General features: G+C 42.5%; 1 protein-coding gene across 3 annotated transcripts in view; it reads left to right on the top strand.

The window, feature by feature from the left end:
• Window positions 1-22,878, top strand: part of STAG1 (STAG1 cohesin complex component) — a 249,125-nt gene that overhangs the window by 12,855 nt on the left and 213,392 nt on the right. Inside the window, exon 1 of one of the 3 annotated variants that reach the window (XM_078389310.1) lies at window positions 11,533-13,137. The exons of the other annotated variants lie outside the window; for them this stretch is intronic. Within the exon in view, the coding sequence (XP_078245436.1) occupies window positions 12,965-13,137 (173 nt within the window). The 5' untranslated portion in view covers window positions 11,533-12,964. Of the gene's footprint in view, window positions 1-11,532; window positions 13,138-22,878 lie in introns of those variants that run through there. 3 annotated transcript variants of the gene reach the window in all.

The following is a 22,878-nucleotide window of genomic DNA, read 5'->3' as shown; positions in this document are numbered from 1 at the left end:
AAAGTGGATGTGTCCATGAAAGCTCATATTAAAATATAATAGACATGCTTTTGTTTTGTTTCTTTGAATTTTGCCTGATATACTTTTATGGTGTAACTTACTCTGAAGTAAGTCCCAAAAAGTCAAGTGGAACTTACTCTCAAGGCTGCAGTCAGCAATTTAGTCATCACTTTCTGGAGAGTAAGCTTTCTTAAACTGTCTGAAGCCTACTGCACATTGTGTTGTCACATGCTTAAGAACTGGAAATTGTTTTAAATGTATTAAATATTTTGCATAACTTCTGAAATGTCATCTTGTGATTGAAGGTCTCTGATTTTCTCCTGTGCACAAGTACTTGGGAATAACTGTCATTAAATCCAATGAGACTATTTGCGTAGAACTGAACTTTTAACCATTTAAAACTGTTTTTTACTCTGTGATTTGGGACAGGGTAGATTTGATTTAAATTGTGATAATCAGACAATCAGAGATAATCAAATTTTATTTAAATAAAAAACTGAAATGTTAATTTAAATCGTAATTTAAATCAATTTGATTAAATAATTATTGCTTTTTATCCACCCTGATTTGCGACAAATTCCTCAAAAGGTAGATAGCTGTACCAGCACTTAGAAAATGCTATGAACTAACTACTGTATATTGGTCATTATATGCTGTAAAACCTCGAGGGATCAGCATAATTTTTTAAAGGAAATCAATTACTGTACATTATTCTTCATGCTCTGTAAAAAAAACACCCAAAGAGATGGCTTGATGCAGATTTCCACAAATCTGGTGCCACTGCTGACATTTTGTTAGCTCAATTGGTAGATAACTGAGGAGCAAGGTGTTTGTGGCTAATTACTAGTACAGGGCAGGTTTGTTTAGTTACTGTATAAGCAGTCTGTTTTGGAATTTGAAGACCAGCGTTTTGAACTGGGCCTAGAAATAAATCAACCTTTGGAGTTGATGAGGTATTGTAACATGGGTAAAAACATAACTCAGTGCTTCTGTACATAAGGCTTCCATTTGTTTTTGGATTGTAACTAAATTCTTTAGCTACAATGGTTGAAGTAGTCAGGGATGATATGATCTGTTGTCCAGCAACATTTAGAATCATAGAAAAATTGAGTTGGAAGGGGCCTGTAAGACCATCAAATCCAGCTCCCTGCTCAGTGCAGGGATCCAAATCAGAGTAGAGTTCATATTTAGAAATGTAGGCTGAAATCCTGTTTGTGGGGGCTATGCCACATTTGACTGATGATGTCATCAGCTGCAGCAGTTTTTTGTTTTAGAAATAAACATTTTATGTGGAAGTGGTGATTTTTGGAAATTAAGACTCCCTCATCTGCTTCCCCTCATTGAAAGCAATCCAGTGTGATTCTCAGGACATTGGAGGTATTGGAAATTGAAAAAAGCAGTTTAGGATTGGTTAAAATGACTAGAAACATTAAAGTCTGAGTATTTAAATTCTATAACAAATGTATTAATTGTTGAAATATACACATGGTAATCCAGTTAAAAAGTTGCCAGTCTGCTCAGCAAGAACAACTGATTCCAAGAAGGTGAGGGGTGGGTGGAGAAGAAGGCTGAGGGAAGGGGTGAGGTTAGCAGGAACAATATAACATTCTGTAGGGTCTTAGAGATTTTTTTAAATGAAGCAGCAAGATTTGTCCTATTGAGGGCAAAACTAAAAAAACATGGCGTTCTAACAAGTATTCATGACAAATATGCAACATATTAAGTCAAAATTGTGGTGCATTGTCAGTGTTCTGACAAGTACAGTATGCCACATTTTAGGTTGAACATGTGGTGAATTCCAAGGTGGATTTGATTAAAATTCTGATTAAAATTTTAAAAATCAGTTTTTTCACAGTTTAAATTTGAAAAGCCCAATTTTCTGATTTAAATTGTGATTTAAATCAATTTGGTTATAAAAAATGTTGAATTTTTTCCCCACCCTGTTGCCTTCTAATGTAAAAAGTAAATATGCAGTCCTGTCTCATCCTCCCAAATACCTTGTTATAGTTTTGCATCTCATCTAGTGGTGCAACATCAAATGGAAGGAGAATGCAGAAGTGCAACCTGTCCCTGATATTATAGTTTATTTATTTTATTTATTTATTTGATTTATAGCATGCCTATCTGGACTACTCGTCCACAACTGCTGTCCAGATGTGCCACAACTTCCAGCTGCCTGTATTTTGTGTAATGCAGGTCCCTGATTAAAGATTAAATTTTAAACATTTATTGCAAGTTATATTTCATCTTTGTAAAGGATGACATTTATAGTTTTTCTACCCAGTCCTTTAAGCTGTTATGTGAAGAAGCTTAGGCAGTGAGGTAGCTGTTAGATTATGGTTTCTTACTCCATGAACGTAATGGTTTAGTGAGCCTTTCAATGTCAGTTACTTAGTTCTAAGCTTGATGCTCTCATTTTATAATGCACAACTCCTCATTTCTCAACTTATATGTGGAACTGTCCATTTCTTCTATTTAAAAGTAAGTTTCTTTTGCTGTATTTTTTACAATACAGTGGTGCCTCGCTTAACGAGTGCACCATTTAACGATGAATCCGCATAGCGATGCGGATTCTGCAATCGTTTTTACGATCGCATTGCGATGTTTTCTATGGCCGAAAATCGCATTGTGATGATCAGTAAGCGTTTTGCTTACCGATCTTCGCATTGCAATGTTTTTTTCAACAGCTGATCGGCGGTTCCAAAATGGCCGCCGGATGCCCAAAATGGTCGCCGCAAGTGTTTTCGCGCCCTGCCCTCGCTTACCGAGGGTGCGAAAATGGCGGTGCTATGGAGGAACTTCGCTGAACGGTGAGTTTGGGAGCCATAGGAACGTATTAAACCAAGTTTAATGCGTTCCTATGGCTTTTTCCGTCCCATTTAGCGATGTTTCTGCATAGCGACGATTAATCCGGAACGGATTAACGTTGCTATGCGGGGCACCACTGTACAAGGGGGTGCTGATAAGTATTGAACCTTTCCTAGAAGAAATTGAGCTAGGAAGCTGTAACTGCCACACTATTCCCCCAGGAAGTCAGTGGACTCGCGACATCTGTCCTGAAGCTTCTTAAGTTCCTGCAAATAAAATTCTTCTGACTGCTGGTGTAATCACTCATTTGCAGCATTAATTGCCTCCAGAACACTCCCAAATCATTGTCCCTTTGGGTGTTTTTTGAGTTACGGGAACGGATAATAGTCAGAAGGAGCCAGTTCAGGAGAATAGGCTGGATGGGGCATCACTTGAACGCCTAAGGAGGTCAGTTTTGCCATTGTTTCACCTGCAGTGTGTGACGAGGTGTTGTCATGCAACAGGATGACACCTTTGGAGAGCTTTCCTTGACATTTTTCCTTGATGCTTTGCCTCAGTTTCGTCAATAAAACACAGTAATATTTTGCATTGATGGTTGAACCCTATTGGAGGTAGTCCACCAGCAGAACTCCCTTCTTATCCCAAAAAACTGTTGCCATTTGCTTCTGCACTGACCTTTGCACTCAGAACTTCTTTGGCCTGGGGGAACTACTTTGCCTCAATTCCTTAGACTGTTCCTTTGTCTAAGGTTCAGAACAGTAGACCATGTCTCATCACCAGTTACCAGTTTGCCCCGGAAATCTGACTCATTTCTTGCAAAATGTTCCAAAACAGCCACCGATGACTCCACACGTTTCCTCCTCAGTTGTCAAAAGTTTGGGGATCCACTTTGCTGCCAGCTTTCTCATTTCCAAGTCATTATGGAAAATGGCACCATCTCTCTCACCTGATATTATCAGATATATAGCAATACTTTTGGCTGATATTCGGCGGTCCTCCATGATCATGGCATGGATGACTTTCACATTTGCAGGCACTGAGACAGAAACAGGCCTTCCACTGGGTTTCTCAGTTCAACACCGAAATGGCCAGTTTTAAAACCACGGCAAAGAAAAACTGGAAGAATTTCTAAACCATCTTAACAGCATCTACCCAAATATTCAATTCACGATGGAAAAAGAAATAGAGGGCCAACTCCCGTTCTTAGATGTCATGGTCGTACGCAAAACTGACCTCCTTTTGGGACACAAGGTCTACAGAAAACCCACCCACACAGACTGGTACCTATACAAAAACTCCAGTCACCACCCACGACAGAAAAGAGGCATAATCAAAACACTGGTAGACCATGCAAATCGGAACTGTGAAGCTCCATTTGTCAGCACCAGACTCAACCATCTGAATTGGGCCCTACAGGTGAATGGCTATTCCAAGAATGAAATCAAAAGAGCCATCAAACCAAGAAAACAACACCAAACTGAAGAGGAAAAATGGCCACCCTCAAATAAAGTATTTCTGCCATACATCAAAGGGGTCACAGACCACATGGGGAAAACTTTTGAAAAAACACAACCTACAAACAGTATTCAGACCCACCACAAAAATACATCAGATGCTACGGTCAGCAAAGGACAAAAGGGACCCCCTCACCACTGCAGGAGTATACCGGATACCTTGCAGTTGTGGCCAGGTATATATTGGAACCACAAAATGCAGCATTCACACCAGAATCAAAGAACATGAGAGACACTGCAGACTAAAACAACTGGAAAAATCAGCAGTAGCTGAACATACCCTAAAGCAAGCTGGACATGAAATTCTATTTCAAAATACTGAAGTACTGCACAACACCAGCAATCATTATGTTAGACTGCACAGGGAAGCTATTGAAATCCATAAACATGAACAGAACTTCAACAAAAAGGAAGAAGGCCTAAAACTAAACACGGCCTGGCTCCCAATATAGAAAAATACAGCCAGTAAAAGGTCAATGAACTCTACCCAGCCACAAGGACCAGGGATCATTGCACAAAAAAGACCAGCTAACGACACCCATCAATCACAGTAACAGAAAATCTCTCCCTTCTTATCACAACAAAAAACACGCTGGTCACCCTATCTCCTGAAAAAAGACAAAAGCTGTTCCCACAGCTATACTCAACTATCCAACAAACAGCAACAGAGCATGGACAGAGGTCCTACTCCAGTCGTCTGAAGATTCCGGCCACAGAGATTGGCGAAACGTCAGGAAGAACAACCTTCAGAACATGGCCAAAGAACCCAAAAAACCCACAACAACCATCAGATCCCGGCCGTTGAGAATACATTGACAACCCAGTGTTTAACTGTTGCATATGAAGGGCCATTGTCACCCATAGTTTGTGACCTTTCATCATGGATCTGCTTTGCACCTTTCCCTTGGAGAAACAGGAATTTGATTATGGTCCTATGCTCTTCCACATTGAACTTTTCTGGAGGTGCTGTCATTTTCACTTTGGACCTGAATATGAAAGATAAGTTAAAATCATAGGTAGTTGATTTTTGCACTATTGAATACAGATACAGTGGTGCCTCACTTAGCGATGTTAATTCGTTCCAGAAAAAACATTGCTAAATTATTTAATCGCTAAGCAATATTAAAAAGCCCATAGGAATGTATTAAAATGCATTTAATACGTTCCTATGGGCTAAAAACTTACCTTAAAGCGAAATTCCTCCATAGCGGCGGCCATTTTGGGTGTCTCTAAAGCGAGGGAAAACAGCGGCGGCCATTTTGTTTTTGTGGCGGCCATTTTGGAACGGCCGATCCAAACGGAGCTTCCACTTAAAAAAGTTTGCTTTGCCATGATTGCTTCCCCGCAATCACCGCAAAGTGAATTTTAGCCATAGGAGACCGCGAAGCGATTGCTCCAGCGATGGCCAAAAGTCCATCGCAAAGTGATTTCATCGCTCAACGGAATGATCGCTAAGCGAGGCACCACTGTAAATTGGTCAATACAGCCTCCAATTTATAGCTTCCTAGCTCAATTTTTTCTGGGAAAGGCTCAATACTTATCAGCACATCCTCGTATAGCCTCTTAAACGGCAGTTGCTACATTACACATGCATTTTGAAAGTCTATGAGACAGTGTTGTCTATTTATACCTAAGAGTAAAGTGGTTTCATTTTCACTAGTGAGTACAAATGACAGCAGTAGCATATGTACCATTATTATGTATCTGCTATTTTTTTTATTTAGGAGAGAATGAAATGTGCCTCCCCAGAACCTAACAAGAAGAGTACTTTCTTGTTTTGTGTGTATGACAATACCCTGCAATCTCTGCAACATAATGAAAATATTACATTGATTCAAGGCAGTTTTTTTCATGGTGTTAATACCCATGGTGTAATAACTGCAGATTGCTGTCACACATTTGTATGGATGTTGTTTTATCCCAAGCTGTTTTAGAAATAGCAACCGTTCCATAGCAGTTATCAACAAGGCAATTAAAATATTTGCTACCTGACATTTGGTCAAGTTAATAAGGGTGACACAATTCTTTTGATACATGGTTTAGGTAAGTACATTTGTGAAAGTATTTTTAAAGGTTCTTATATTTATAGTTTAAATAACATTCCTGTTGAATTTAAAGTTCACATAAGGAACAGATTTGTGTTACTAAACTCAGTTGACTATGGATAAGAAGAACTATGGATTAAAACCAGAGATATTATTAGGGAAGAATGCCAAAAGACAATTACTGCAGTAAAAAGAAAAGAAGAACCTAGATGTACGGAAGAGACAGATAAAATTGAAAAGAACAGGTGAGAAACTAAAGTAAAAGGTAATAGAAATAGAGTCGGAGCCCTGAATGCAATTTTAAAGGAGCTGTTACAATAACCAGCACAAAGAACAACAAAAGGGGAAAAACAAGAAATCTCTTCCAAAACACCCAGTATATCCAATTAAAACCCAGATTAGGAATATTGATGACCAACCAAAACACACACTATTTGACCAGGAAAAAAATAAAGAGAACCTGGAAATAGTATACTGAAGAGATAAAAGGATGACAGAGTCCTTTGAAGAAGAATCCTATGACAAATAACCTGCAGTTCTAGAAATTGAAGTGAAAGTGATCTGAAAGCACTAGGAAGAAATAAATCCAGCAGGAGTATATGGAATACTGATAGAATTTTTTTAAATGATAAAGACGTAAATTGATCAAAATCCTAACAAGCATATGCCAACAAATATGTAAAAGAAAATAGTGCCTCACAGACTGGCAGTGTTCAATATACTTTCCAGTTCTCTATAAAGTAGATGCCAAGGAATGCAGTAACTATAGAACCATTTGTTTTAATTTCCTCTGCAAGCATACTGATGCTGTGAGTGAGGAATGCTGATACCTGATTTTCAAGCTGGTTTTTGAAAAGAGGCACCTCAGACCATATTACAAATAACCATTGAATATTGAAGTACACCAAAGAATTTAAGAAGATCAGTCTGCTGTATGCTTTATAGACTGAAGTCTTTGAGTGTGAACATCATGAAAAACTATTTTTTCTGAAAGAAATGGATATGCCTCAGCACTTTATTCTCCTATTCATGACTTTTATTGTGGACAATAAGCTACTATTGGAACAGAATGTAGAGAGACAGAATGGTTTATTTTAGGTAAAGTATTAGACAAGAGTACACTTCACCCCCTTATCTGTTCAGTCTGTGCTGAGAACATATGCAGAAAGTCAAACTAGAGTCATATGAACGAAGAGTGAAAATTGGTGAAAGAAACAAAAGTAATGTAAGATATGCAGATGAGACCATCTTACTGTCAAAAATCAGCAATGACTTGGAATGACTGTTAATGAAAATGAAAGAAGAAAGTACCAAAGCAGGACTGCAGTTGAATATTAAGAAGAACAAAATAATGACTGCAAAAAAACTGTACAACTTTCACGTTGACAATGAAGAAACTGAAATAGTTAGAGATTTTCTATAATAAATAATAATCATGCCATTAAGTCAATTCTGACTTATGGAGATTTTTTTTGGGGGGGGGGGGGGTTCCAGGTAGAAAATACTCAGAAAAAGTTTCCCTTCTTCTGGGGAAATTCTTGGACTGTGCAGCTTGCTCAAGGCCACACAGGTTGGCTCTTCTCTCTGGGGGCACAGTGGGAAATAGAAAGCCCAACTTCTGGCTCTACACCAGATATTGAAACCACTGAGATATCCAGCCAGCTAAGATTTTATATACAGTGGTGCCTTGACTTATGAACTTAATCCGTATTGGAATGGTGTTCGTAAGTCGAAGCACCATTTCCCATAGGAATGCATTGAAAACCAATTAATGCATTCTAGCTCAAGAAAAAAAATCACCAAAAATAAAAAGAACACAGCAAGCCCGGTCGAAAGGTGCTCCATTGCTGAGGTTTAAGAAGGAAAAAAACCTCCAGAAACAAACACTAAAGCCACCAACAATGCAGCACAGAAACATACCCACCCAGAACAGTTTTTTAAAAGGAAAAAACAGCAGCTTACCTCCCTGCAGACACACACACACTCAGTCCGAAGCAGGAGGCTCTCCCAAGCCTCCGACGACAACGACACACACTAACTGCTGAAAGTGAAAGAGCTACAAAGATGCAGCGTCCTCGCCATCTACAGTTAGAAATCTGAATTGCCCGTCGTTTTCCCCATCCTTTTTTTTTTCTGTTCATAAGTGGAAGCTCCGTTTGCAGGTCGAAGCAAAATGTTGCGACTGGAGCTGTTTGTAAGTAGAAATGTTCGTAGGGATGTTCGTAAATCGAGGCACCACTGTACCTTAGTTCAGTGCTTCAATCATCAATTCAAAAGGAGACTGCAGCCAAGAAATCAGAAGATTAAGACTCAGAAAGGCAGCAGTGAAGGAATTAGAAAAGATTATCAAGTGTAAGGATGTGTCACTGGAGATCAAGACCAAAATCATCCCCAGTATTGTATTCGCGATCACCATGTATGGGTGTGAACGTTGGACAGTAAAGAAAGTTGACATAAAAATTTGATTCATTTGAAATATGAAGCTGGAGGAGAGCTTTGCAAATATCCTGGACAGCCAGAAAAATGAACAAGTTGGTTTTAGAGCAAAACAAGCCTGGAGGCAAAAATGTTGAAGCTGAGGCTGGCCCAATTTGGGCACATAATGAGAAGACAAGACTCTCTGGAAAAGACTTTCTGCTGGGAAAGTTTGAAGGCAGCAGGAAAAAAAGAGAACAACTATGAGATAGATTGACTCTGTAAAGAAAGCCAGAGCCTTGAGTTTGTGGGATCTGACCTTACAGCATGAAATGGGATAGGAGATAGGCCAGTATACAGTATATCACAGAAGTGAATACACCCAGTCACATTTCATAAATATTTTAGAAGAAATGACACTTGGCTACAATATAAAGCAGTGAGTAAACAGCTTGTATAACAGTGTAAATGTGCCGTCTCCTCAAAATAATGCAACACACAGCCATTAATGTCTAAACCACTGGCAACAAAAGTGAGTATACCCCTAAGTGACAATGTCCAAATTGAGCCCAAGTTTTCCCTCTCTGGTGTCATGAGACCCATTAGTGTCACAAGTCTCAGGTGTGAAGGGGGAGCAGATGTTATCGCTCTCACTTTCAAGACTGGTTACTGAAAGTTCCACATAGCACCTCATGGTACTGAACTATCTGAGGAGCTGAAAAAACGAATTGTTGCTCTACATAAAGTTGGCCTAGGCTATGAGAAGATTGCCAAAACCCTGAAACTGAGCTGCATCATGGTGGCCAATACCATACAGCATTTTAACAGGACATATTCAACTCAGAACAGGCCTCGCCATAGTCAGTCAAAGAAGTTGAGTGCCAGTGCTCAGTGTCATATCCAGAGGTTGGCTTTGGGAAATAGACGTATGAGTGCTGCCAGCATTACTGCAGAGATTGAAAGGGTGGGAGGTCAACCTGTCAGTGCTCAGACCATACGCTGCACACTGCATCAAATTGGTCTCCAGGGCTGTTGTCCCAGAAGGAAGCCTCTTCTAAAGATGATGCACAAAAAACCTGCATATGATTTGCTGCAGACAAGCAGACTAAAGCTATGGATTTCTAGAACCATGTCCTGTGAGACCAAGATAAACTTATTTGTTCAGATGGTGTCAAGTGTTTGTGGCAGCAACCAGGTGGGGAGTACAAAGATAAGTGTGTTGTGCCTACAGTCAAGCATGGTGGTGGGAGTATCATGGTCTGGGGCTGCATGGATGCTGCTGGCACTGGGGAGCTACAGTTCATTGAGGGAACCATGAATGCCAACATGTACTGAGACGTACTGAAACCTTTGGAGACTGGGCCGCAGGGCAGTATTCCAACATGATAATGACCCCAAACACACATCTAAAAGGACCACTGCCTTGCTAAAGAAGCTGAGGGTAAAGGTGATGGACTGGCCAAACATGTCTCCAGACCTAAACCCTATTGAGCATCTGTGGGGCATCCTGAAATGGAAGGTGGAGGTGCGCAAGGTCTCTAACATCCACCAGCTCTGTGATGTCGTCATGGAGGAGTGTAGCAGCCTGTGAAGCTCTATTGAACTATATGCGCAAGAGGGTTAAGGCTGTGCTGGAAAATAATGGTGGCCACACAAAATATTAGCACTTTGTGCCCAATTTGCACATTGTCATTTAGGGGTGTACTCACTTTTGTTGCCAGCGGTTTAGACATTAGTGGCTGTGTGTTGCATTATTTTGAGAGGACAATACAGTTATACTGTTATACAAGCTGTATACTCACTGCTTTGCATTGCAGCCAAGTGTCATTTCTTCGGTGCTGTCAAATGAAAAGATATAGGGTGAAAGCCGACAAGCACATTGATAACCCTGCACCAGGGAACAATCATAAGAAAACTTCTGCCCTAAAGTTCGGCACCTGAAATGTTCGGACAATGACGCCTGGTTTTTCTGACGACCTGCAGGAAATAGACGATGTGTGCAAGAAAGCTGTCATCGACAGGAGACAGGGCGACTGCAGTAGCTACTGTGGCACCACTCTTCTCATTGTTGTAGGGAAGCTGCTTGCCCATGTTGTGCTGCAGAATCACAGTGTAGATTTTGAGCTAATAGGTCCACCACTGACATGGTCTTTTCCCTCAGACAGTTGCAGGAGAAATGTAGGGGACAACAACAGCCACTCTTTGTGGCCTTCATAAATCTTACAAAGGCCTTTGATTTGGTTAGCAGGGATGGCCTTTTTAAAATACTTCCCAAGATTGGATGTCCACCTCGACTCCTTAACATCATCAGGTACTTTTATGAGGAAATGAAGGGCACTGTAGTTTTTGATGGCTCAACATTTGATCCCTTTGACATCTGAAGCAGAGTGAAACAGGACTGTGTCCTCGCGCCGACCCTGTTTGGGATCTTCTTTGCTGTCATGCTGAAACAGGCCTTTCGAACTGCAACAGAAGGTGTCTGTGGACTAGATCAGATGGAAAGCTCTTTAATCTCTCTAGATTGAGAGCAAAGACCAAAGTCCAAATGAAATGCCTGCAGGACTTTCTCTTTGCCAATGATGCAGCTGTTGTTGCCCATTCTGCTGAAGACCTCCAACAACTCATGAATTGTTTTTGCAAGGCGTGCCAAGACTTTGGATTAACAATCAGCCTGAAGAAAACACAAGTCATGGGCCAGGGCATGGACTCACCTCCCTCTATTACCATCTCCACACAAGAATTGGAGGTTGTTCATGACTCTGTGTACCTTGTCTCAATGATCTCTGACACTCTCTCCCTAGATGCCGAGCTGGATAAACGCATTGGCAAAGCAGCTACCATGTTCTCTAGGCCAGTGGTTCTTAGCCTTTGTTACTCAGATGTTTTTGAACTGCAACTCCCAGAAACCCCAGTCAGCACAGCTGGTGGTGAAGGCTTCTGGGAGTTGCAGTCCAAAACTCCTGAGTAACCCAAGGTTAAGAACCAGTGCTCTAGACTCACAAAGAGGGTATGGCTTAATAAGAAGCTGCCGACATATACAGCGGTGCCTCGACTTACTAACATCTTGACTTGCGACCATTTCGAGTTATGATCAGCTCCAGCTGCAAAATTTTGCTTTGACTTGCGACTGGAGCTTTGAGTTACGACCGGAAAAAAGATGGGGAAAAAGGCGTGGAATTTTAAGCTGCTAACCACCCCACCCTCAGTGAGTCATAATAAACCTGCCCCAGCGGTTGGAGAGTGCGTTCGGAGGAGGCTTCAGACTGCCTGGTACTGCTTTCTGCTTTATAAAATGCCTGTTCTGAGTGAGTACAGGATTTTGCAGCATGGGTTTGGGCTTGGGGGATTATGTTTCTGTGCTGTGATGGGTCTTGCAGTGTTTGTTTGCTTTTTGGTGGCCCCCTGGGCAGAACGGATCAACTGCATTTCCGATGAGTCTTCCGGTGTTTGTTTGCTTTTCGGTGTTTTTTGTTTGTTTGGCCGGAATGGATCAATTGCGTTTCCGATGGGTCTTGCAGTCTTTGCTTTTTGGTGTTTTTCCCCCCAGACCGTAGCGGGTCAGTCGCGTTTCCGATTGGTCTTGCAGTCTTTGTTTGCTTTTTGGTGTGTGTCCCCCCCCCGCCAGAATGGATCAATCGCGTTTCCGATGGGTCTTGCAGTCTTTGTTTGCTTTCTGGTGGTTTTTCTTTTCTTTCTTTTTTTACGGCCGAAACAAATCAATTGCATTTCTAATGGGTCTTCCAGTTTTTGTTTGCTTTTTGGTGGTACTTTTTTACGGCCGGAATGGATCAGTCGTGTTTCTGATGAATCTTGCAGTGTTTTTTGTTTTTCTGGCCGGAATGGATTAATGGGGTTTCAATGTATTCCTATGGGAAATGTTGCTTTGAGTTACGACCAACTTGAGTTACGACCATCTTCCAGAACCAAGGCACCGCTGTACCAATATCGAGGTCTGTTGAGCCTGTGTCCTGAGTATACTCCTGTACTGCAGTGAGTCCTGGACCCTTTGTGCAGGGCAGGAGAGGAAAGCTGAACACGTTCCATATGTATTGTCTCTGATGCATTTTTGGTATCACCTGGCAGGACAAAGTTTCAAATAGAGTAGTCCTAGAACGAGCTGGAATTTTTAGCATGTATACATTACTGAAACAGTGATGTCTATGTTGGCTCGGAGATGTGAGAATGGCTGACAGTCAGATTCCAGAAGATCTCCTGTATGGAGAATTAGTGCAGGAAAAGTGCCCCAGAGGGAGACCACAGCTGCAATACAAGGATATCTGCAAGCGGGATCTGAAGGCCTTAGGAATGGACCTCAACAGATGGGAAAGCTTGACATCTGAGTGTTCAGCCTGGAGGTAGGCGGTGCATCATGGCCTCTCACATTTTGAAGAGACCCTTGCCCAGCAGGCTGAGGCAAAGTAGCAGTCCCGAAAGCAGCAAAATCAGGGAGCTGGACAGGGGACAGATTGTATTTGTCTTCAGTGTGTAAGGGATTGTCACTCTCGAATTGGCCTTCTCAGCCACGATAGATGCTGTTCCGAGTCCTCTATTCAGAGCATGTTACCATAGTCTCTCAAGATTGAAGGATGCTTAATCTGATTTCCAAACTATAGGCCGTGGGCCACATTCGGCCCGCTTTGCAGTTTTATCCGGCCCGTTCAGTCTGGGGCGGGGGGAAGCGGGCGCACGTATGCACATGTAGATTTCTGTTCCTTTGGCTTTCCACAAAGTTGAAAGTATCTGGTGTGGCCCTCATACTCAAAAATTTGGGGAATCCCTGGAATAGACATTGGCCATGCAGTAAGATCAAATGGCGTAATAGCTTCAAAAAACATGAAACATGGCTCTCAGTATATTTTATAATGATGAAGAACGTTTTCTCAATTGCATCTGCTGTTTGACAGTTGGGCATAAGCAGAGTGGATTTGATTTAAATCAAAATTATTTAAATTATGATTTAAAGCACTCGTCAGTAAGGCTAGATTTAAATCATGGTTTTCTATATAATATTAATTCTTGCTGATATAGCCTTAATATCTACAACCAGATGAAGATTTCATTTTTAGAATAAGAACTTTTTGGATTAGTCTTATGGTTATTTTGAAAAATTACTGATTTGGTTGTATTATTAGAAACACATCATAGATAATTATGAACTTATTGTGAGGTGAACCATCTGCAGTTTAATAGGTCAATTATTCATATTGGGACAACTTTTCTGCTTTACTTAATTGGAAGGAGAAAAGTAATCATAACAATTTAAATTGTTTTATTTAAGTCAGTAACATTATAGTGTATGTACTGTATTCTTGTGTTTATTTAAATTTCCATGTTCGTTAACTGGTGTAGTTAAACAGAATATCTTTTTAAAATAACAAGTTATAGCCTGGTCCACAGATAAAAAACTTAAAATGCTGTTCTCTATACAGCTCACTTCTCTTCATCTTTCTGTTTGTTTATAATCGGGAAAAGAAAAACTGCCCCCCAAAAGAATCGGACCCCAAACGGTTTTTCAATTTAGAATGAATGAGTCCAAAGGAAGAGAACATACTTTCCATGTCAGCAAAATAAGCTACTACTTTAAAAAGTGAAGCCATTATTCAACAGTCTCTAAATCTAAGTCTTAAGTGACTTATACCAGTTCACTGTTGTGACTTTCTATAAAACATAATCAGCAAACATATATTTCTTGAATGGTTCCCCGTAGTTTTGAAGTTTATTTAAGTTGGTATTAGTAGATGGATGATTGCTGGATACCCATGTCATAGCTAACTCCTCTTCAAAACAGTCCAGTACAGTACAGAGTTCCATCTGACATCTTGTGGGAGCAATAGCTTGGTTCTACTGATTCTTTTCAGAGTTGGCGCTACAAAATGATTGTTACAGAAGTATTTAGCAATTTCAGCGACATTAGTTTTTATTTCTTTACTTCTGGAACACTGAAGTCTTTGGCTAAGAGGTGTTGTTCCCAGACTTTGGAACTCCCTCTCACAAGAGGCTAGGTTGGCCCCCTCTTTACTGTCCCTTCTGCAAAAAGGCAAAGACCTTTCTCTTCAAGCAAGGTTTCTCAGCCACTGGCTCCCTGAGATGTTGTACCTTACAACTTTGAATGTGTTTTGGTATTGCTTATGCTTTTAAGCAAAGTGGCTGTCCAACGAGGCCTTAGAAATAGCAGAGAGGAGAAGGGAAACAAAATGCAAGGGAGATAGGGAAAGTTACAGAAAATTGAATGCAGACTTCCAAAGAATAGCAAGGAGAGACAAGAGGGCCTTCTTAAATGAACAATGCAAAGAAATAGAGGAAGATAATAGAAAAGGAAAGACCAGAGAGCTGTTCAGGAAAATTGGAGATATTAGAGGAACATTTTGCGCAAAGATGAACATGATAAAAGACAAAAATGGGAGGGACCTAACAGAAGCAGAAGACGTCAAGAAGAGGTGGCAAGAATACACAGAGGAATTATATCAGAAAGATTTGGATATCCCGGACAACCCAGACAATGTAGTTGCTGACCTTGAGCCAGACATCCTGGAGAGTGAAGTCAAGTGGGCCTTAGAAAGCCTGGCTAACAACAAGGCCAGTGGAGGTGATGGCATCCCAGTTGAACTATTTAAAATCTTGAAAGATGATGCTGTTAAGGTGCTACATTCAATATGCCAGCAAGTTTGGAAAACCCAACAGTGGCCAGAGGATTGGAAAAGATCAGTCTACATCCCAATCCCAAAGAAAGGCAGTGCCAAAGAATGCTCCAACTACCGAACAATTGCACTCATTTCGCACGCTAGCAAGGTTATGCTCAAAATCCTGCAAGGTAGGCTTCAGCAGTATGTGGACCGAGAACTCCCAGAAATACAAGCTGGATTCCGAAGAGGCAGAGGAACTCGAGACCAAATTGCTAACTTGCGCTGGATTATGGAGAAAGCCAGAGAGTTCCAGAAAAATATCTACTTCTGCTTCATTGACTATGCGAAAGCCTTTGACTGTGTGGACCACAACAAACTATGGCAAGTTCTTAAAGAAATGGGAGTGCCTGACCACTTTATCTGTCTCCTGAGAAACCTATATGTGGGACAGGAAGCAACAGTTCGAACTGGTCATGGAACAACTGAGTGGTTCAAAATTGGGAAAGGAGTACGGCAAGGCTGTATATTGTCCCCCAGCTTATTTAACTTATATGCAGAATACATCATGCGGAAGGCTGGACTGGAAGAAACCCAAGCCGGAATTAAGATTGCCGGAAGAAATATCAACAACCTCCGATATGCAGATGATACCACTCTGATGGCAGAAAGTGAGGAGGAATTAAAGAACCTTGTAATGAGAGTGAAAGAGGAGAGCGCAAAAAATGGTCTGAAACTCAACATCAAAAAAACTAAGATCATGGCCACTGGTCCCATCACCTCCTGGGAAATAGAAGGGGAAGATATGGAGGCAGTGTCAAATTTTATCTTCCTGGGCTCCATGATCACTGCAGATGGAGACAGCAGCCCTGAAATTAAAAGGCGCCTTCTTCTTGGGAGGAAAGCGATGACAAATCTTGACAGCATCTTGAAAAGCAGAGACATCACCTTGCCAACAAAATTCCGAATAGTCAAAGCTATGGTTTTCCCTGTTGTGATGTATGGAAGTGAGAGCTGGACCATAAAGAAAGCAGACCGCCGAAGAATTGATGCCTTTGAATTGTGGTGCTGGAGGAGGCTCTTGAGAATCCCCTGGACTGCAAAGAGAACAAACCTATCAATTCTAAAGGAAATCAACCCTGAGTGCTCACTGGAAGGACAGATCCTGAAGCCAAGGCTCCAGTACTTTGGCCATCTCATGAGAAGAAAAGAGTCCTTGGAAAAAACCTTGATGTTAGGAAGGTGTGATGGCAAGAGGAGAAGGGGACGACCGAGGATGAGATGGCTGGACAGTGTCTGCGAAGCAACCAACATGAACCTGACACAACTCCGGGAGGCAGTAGAAGACAGGAGGGCCTGGCGTGCTCTGGTCCATGGGGTCACGAAGAGTCGGACACGACTAAACGACTAAACAAACATGCTTTTAATATGTATGAGAAGTTTTGGGGTTTATCTTTACCTGTTCCTCTTCTTGTAATACAAAAGATGAGTCAGAGTTATTAATACGGTAAACGAATTTTATTAACATAACCAGTTGCTTCATCTTCGTTTAACTCACTTGAACCACACACAGATAACTGGGGAGGGGAACTCTCCCAAAACCATAACGACTTTTTATTATTAAGATCTTTTAGTAATGTTTTTGCCTCCTTCTCCTGGTCTGTTGGAGCTCTCGGACACCCGCTGCATATAGCGTACAGGGCCCCACAACATGGGTGGCGTGCCCATTCTCCTTCTAACAGCTTCTTGCTCTCCATATTCAGGTCTACTGGGTACACTCGTTGCTCCGGACCTCGACTCTTTGGATACACTAAAACTGTCCATTCTTCTGGACTCAAGCCCGTTATTATTGGCTTCGCTTGGTCTTACAGTTGTGTTCAAAATTATTCAACCCCCAATGCTGTAAAGGGGTTTAGGGACTATAGTGTACATTTGGAATTGTATTCAGAATGAAATCCTACAAGGACGTTTTAAAGAACCAAATGCAACTAAAATAACATCAATTGTTTATGTAATACAGTAGTAAATGTTTCTTTTGTGGTTTCTTCATTGCCACAATTATTCAACCCCTTAAAGACTACCCCTCTGAAGAAGAGAGGTTCATTCAGGTGTTTTCGATCAGGTATTGAAAACACCTGTGGATGTCACCGAGCACCAATCAAGCATAATAAGCACCAATTAGGCAGCTTTAAAATGACTGTGATACTCAGCTCCTTCTAGACATTTACTGGTGTGGTTACAAACATGGTGAAGTCAAGAGAATGGTCCAGGAAGACAAGAGAAGAGGTGATTTGTCTTCACAGGAAGGGCAATGGCTATAAGAAGATTGCAAAGAAGTTAAACATACCAAGAGACACCATAGGAAGCATCGTTCGCAAATTCAAGGCAAAGGGCACTGTTGAAATGCTACCTGGTTGTGGAAGAAAGAAGATGCTGACTTCGACTGCTGTGCGCTACCTAAAGCGTAGAGTGGTGAAAAGTCCCCGTGTGACTGCTGAGGAACTGAAAAAAGATTTGTCAGATGTGGGTATAGAAGTTTCAGCTCAGACAATAAGGCGCACACTGCGTAATGAAGGTCTCCATGCCAGAACCCCCAGGCGCACCCCCTTGCTGTCTCCCAAGAATAAGAAGAGTCGACAAAAGTCATGTGGGCAAACCACAAAAGTTGTGGGATAGTGTTCTGTGGACTGATGAAACAAAATTAGAACTGTTTGGGCCCATGGATCAACGCTATGTTTGGAGGAGGAAGAAGAAGGCATATGACGAAAAGAACACCTTGCCTACTGTGAAGCATGGCGGAGGGTCAATAATGCTTTGGGGCTGTTTTGCTTCTGCAGGTACAGGGAAGCTTCAGCGTGTACAAGGTACCATGAATTCTCTTCAGTACCAGGAGATATTGGATGAAAATGTGATGCAGTCCGTCACACACCTGAGGCTTGGGAGACGTTGGACCTTTCAACAGGACAATGATCCCAAGCATACCTCCAAGTCCATTAGAGCATAGTTGCAGAGGAAAGGCTGGAACATTTTGGAGTGGCCATCGCAGTCACCAGACTTAAATCCGATTGAGAACCTCTGGTGGGACTTAAAGAAAGCAGTTGCAGTGCGCAAGCCTAAGAATTTGACTGAACTGGAGGCTTTTGCCCATGAAGAATGGGCGAAGATACCCGTAGATCGCTGCAAGACACTTGTGTCAAGCTATGCTTCACGTTTAAAAGCTGTTATAACTGTAAAAGGATGTTGTACTAAGTACTAAGATTGAATGTCACTTGGGGGTTGAATAAAAACTAATAATGATGTGAGCACAGAAAAGACATTTGTGGTTATTTCATTATAAACTTAAGGTTATATTTCTCTGACCTACAAGTGGCTCTTTCATGTAAATGTAAGCAAGATGACTGAATGATCAAAATCAATGTCAAAATGGCCAAAACATTCAATTTCAGTGGGGGTTGAATAATTTTGAACACAACTGTAACTAAAGTTTCTTCTCTTTCCTCATCCACACTGGCAGCAGTTATCTTCTCGGTACAGAGAAGACTTGTATACTTTTATCTGCCTTCTCAGTTTTATTTATTTATTTATTTATTTATTTATTTATTTATTTATTTATTTATTTATTTATTTATTTATTTATTTATTTATTTGATTTCTACCCCGCCCCTCTAGACAGCATCTACTCAGGGTGGGTTACAAATAAAACACAACAATATAAACAAATATAAAATCATAAAAAATTTTAAATTATTTACAGTTATATTTACAATATTAGCACTTAATTAGAAGGCAAGACATTGCCAAAATGGCATACATAAGGAAAAAGAAAAGGACTAGGGATGAAAATCACTTAATTGACTGGAGGGAAGGCCTGTTTAAATAGCCAAGTTTTTAGCTGGCTTTTAAACACAGCGAGGGTGCCAGCCGAATTTTGGTTGGAAGAGTATTCCACAGCCGAGTGGCCACCGCCAAGAAGGCCCGTTTACTTGTTTTTTCCTTCCAGGCCTCCCTCGGCGTCAGGCCCCTCAGCCGTCCCTGCTGGCTCTGGTGGGTGATTCGGGTAGATCGCAAAAGCGATTGCAAAAAGTTCATCGTAATGTGGTTTCGTCGTTAATCGGGGCAATCGTAAAGCGAGGCACCACTGTATTGGGGTCCCAAACCATTTAGGCCTTAATAAGTAATCATAAGCATTTTAAAGTCAGCGCGGAAACGAATAGGTAACGAGTGCAAGACACCCAGAGTGGGGGAGATATGCTGATATTTCCTCACCCCACTTAGAAGTCTGGTTGCCGCATTCTGGACCCCCTGAAGCTTCTGCGTCAACCTTAAAGGCAGCCCCACGTAGAGTGCATTACAATGGACTAATCTCGAGATTACGAGCACATGGACTAAAGTAGTGAGGGCCCCCTGATCAAGATATGGCCGCAGCTGGGTGATCTGCCATAGATGGAAATAGGCAGAGCGGACCACGGACACCACCTGGGTTTCCATGGTAAGCGCCAGGTCCAGATATATCCCCAAGCTGTGGACCTCACTTTTTTGGCAAGGATCGTCCCCCCAAAAGAGAGGGAGTCACCTATGCCACTGATGGAAGGGGCACCCACCCTCAAGACCTCCGTCTTGTCCGGGTTCAGCCTCAACCCATTCGACTGCATCCATTCCAGAACAGCCTCCAGGCAGCGCTGAAGGGACGGAACGGCATCCACTGAAGTAGGTGAAAAGGAGATGTAGAGCTGTGCGTCATCAGCGTACTGATGGCAGGATGCCCCACACCTCCTGATGACCCCACCCAGTGGCCTCATATAGATGTTAAACAGCATTGGAGAGATGAATGACCCCTGCGGGACCCCACAGTTGAGGCTCCACGGGGCCGAAACACTCTCCCCAAGCTGTACTCTCTGGGGACGGTCCTCCAAGAAGGAACGGAGCCAGACAAGTGCCAGGCCACCAATTCCCAACTCGGAGAGCCGCCCCAGGAGGATACCGTGGTCAACGGTATCAAAGGCAGCTGAGATATCGAGGAGGACCAATCCTTATTGCCCCCATCAGCCTCTCAACAGGTAATCCAACAGTGTGACCAGTGCCGTCTCCGTACCATAGAGTGGCCTGAAGCCCGACTGGAATGGGTCCAGAGCATTGGTTTCATCCAGAAGCGCCTGAAGCTGATCAGCGACCACCCTCTCAACCACCTTGCTGAGGAAAGAAACATTGGCGATGGGCCTGTAATTTCCAATGTCGTCTGCCGCCAAATTTAGTTTCTTCTTAATGGGCCTAATGAGTGTCTCCTTGACGGCAAGGGGGACCTTGCCCTCCTGAAGAGACCCATTAATTATTGCAGTGGCCCATTCAGTTGTTACAGGCCTGGCTGCTTTGATTAGCCAGGCCGGACAAGGGTCAAGAGAAGAGGTGGAGGCCCGACAGTGATCAAGTGCCTTGTCCACCAAATCTGGTGTCACAGGCTGAAAGGAGTCAAGAATTACCAGGTAGGACGGAGCACTGGACATCTCTGCTCGATCCATCGTGTTTAAAAAAGGAGAAAGGTCATGGCAGATGGCCTCCACCTTAGATTTAAAAAATGCTGCAAATTGGTCAGGTGAGATGCTAGTGGGAGGCCCTTCACCTAGACCAATTCCGGATAGATCGCAAACTATTCGGAAAAGTTCCGCCTGCTGGTTAGAAGCTTCGCTTATCCAGTCAGCAAAGTGAGATCGTTTAACAGCCTTTACCTTGGCCAGGTACCAGTTACAGTGGGGTCTTGACTTGAGAACTTAATCCGTATTGGAAGGCGATTCTCAAGTCTCCATTGACCTACAGTCCATTGAAAACCGATTAATCCCGTAACAGGCCGTTTTTGTTCCATTTTGGTTTTTTTCTGGTCTGTAAGTCAATTCTCAGGCTGCAAGTCAAACCTAAATTTTGCGGCCAGAGAAGTCTGTAACTCAAAAAGTCTGTAAGTCAAGCCGTCTGTAAGTCAAGGGTTGCGATCCTGACAGCTATCTTATTATAATTTGTCGGTTTCCTTCTCCATATGCACTCTAGCCGTCTCCTTATTTGCTTCATTGTTCGTAGATCCTGATTATACCAGGATCCTGGCCGAGCTCTGCTCCTGAGAGGGTGTTTAGGAGCGATCGTGTCTATGGCCCTAGTAGCGGCGGAGAACCAACCGTCAACCAGAGCTTTGACAGGAGCGCCAGACAGTACCGCTGGAATCCCTCTAATGGTATCCTGGAATCTCATTGGATCCAGTAACCTTCAAGGGCGGTCCATCAAAATAGGTCCCTGCTCCCTGCGGGGAGAAGCGCCATTGCGAGGTTACATTTTATTAAGTGATGGTCTGACCATGACAAGGGGACTGACACAAGGTCAGTTACCATCAGATCACGCTCACTACAGTTGGTGGAAAAAAACAGGTCAAGCATATGGCCACCCATGTGTGTGGGGCTGTTGACATGTTGGGACAAGTTCAGGTAAGCCATGGTTTCCAAGAACTCAAGAGCTGGACCGGATATCTCCGCCTCCGCATGGATGTTGAAGTCACCCAGGACCAAAAGTCTCGGGGACTCCAACCGTGCCGTGGAGACAAAGTCTGCCAGCTCCGGTAGGGAGGTGGCTGGGTCGCGGGAAGTGCGGTAACCCAGCAAGATCCCAATACCATCCCTGGCCCCAGTCCTCACATGAAGGGCCTCCAAACCTGGCTTCACAACCGAGGAGCGTCTTGTAACCTCTAAGATTTTCTATGGACAATGGCAACTCCCCCCGCCCCTCCAGTCTTCCCTGGTGCTGGACTGCATAACCTGGGGGACAGGAAAGGGTCAGAGGAACCCCTCCTTCCCCACCCATCCAGGTCTCAGTTATGCACGCCAGGTCTGCATCCTCCACCAGAATAAGATCTTGTATGAGCTGAGATTTGTTGGATACAGACCTGCCGTTCAACAGCACCAGCTTCAGAGTGGAGGGCCAGCTAGTCTGCGTACTTCGATTTTGGCAGTATTTCTCTTTAAATACTGTTACTCTCTCTGTTTCTTTGGATTCATTGCCTTCCTCAGTGGTGAGATATACATCAACTCTTTCCCTGTTATCTCCTGTACTCCTCCTTACTCTCTCCTCACTTTCCTCTAACAAACTTAACAAACTTAACTTCCTTCTCTCGCGACTTTTCTCTCCTCGAGGCACCGCTAGCTCCTCCGCGTGGCTGTCATCCTTCTCTTTCTCTGCTCGAGCTTCTGTCAATTCTCCTCTCACCTGTTCTACTTCTACTTCCCTTCCTGCTTTCGTTGTTTTTCTTGTTTGATCTATCTTAGGTTCGTGAGGGGACGGTTCACTCCCTGTCTGGTCCTCACAATATGGTATTCATTTGATCCTTTTTTGAAGTAATTGTATAATCATTATTGTTAGCTATCTTTTGATGATGTAAACCACCTTGGCTCCATTTACAGAGAAAGGTGGGGTAAAAGATACAGTACTTTAAATAAATAAGCA

The sequence above is a fragment of the Pogona vitticeps genome, chromosome 3, assembly GCF_051106095.1.
Source record: "Pogona vitticeps strain Pit_001003342236 chromosome 3, PviZW2.1, whole genome shotgun sequence".
Lineage (NCBI taxonomy): Eukaryota > Metazoa > Chordata > Lepidosauria > Squamata > Agamidae > Pogona > Pogona vitticeps.
Note: the sequence above shows the minus strand (reverse complement) of the source record. Positions and strands in the feature narration are given on the sequence as shown.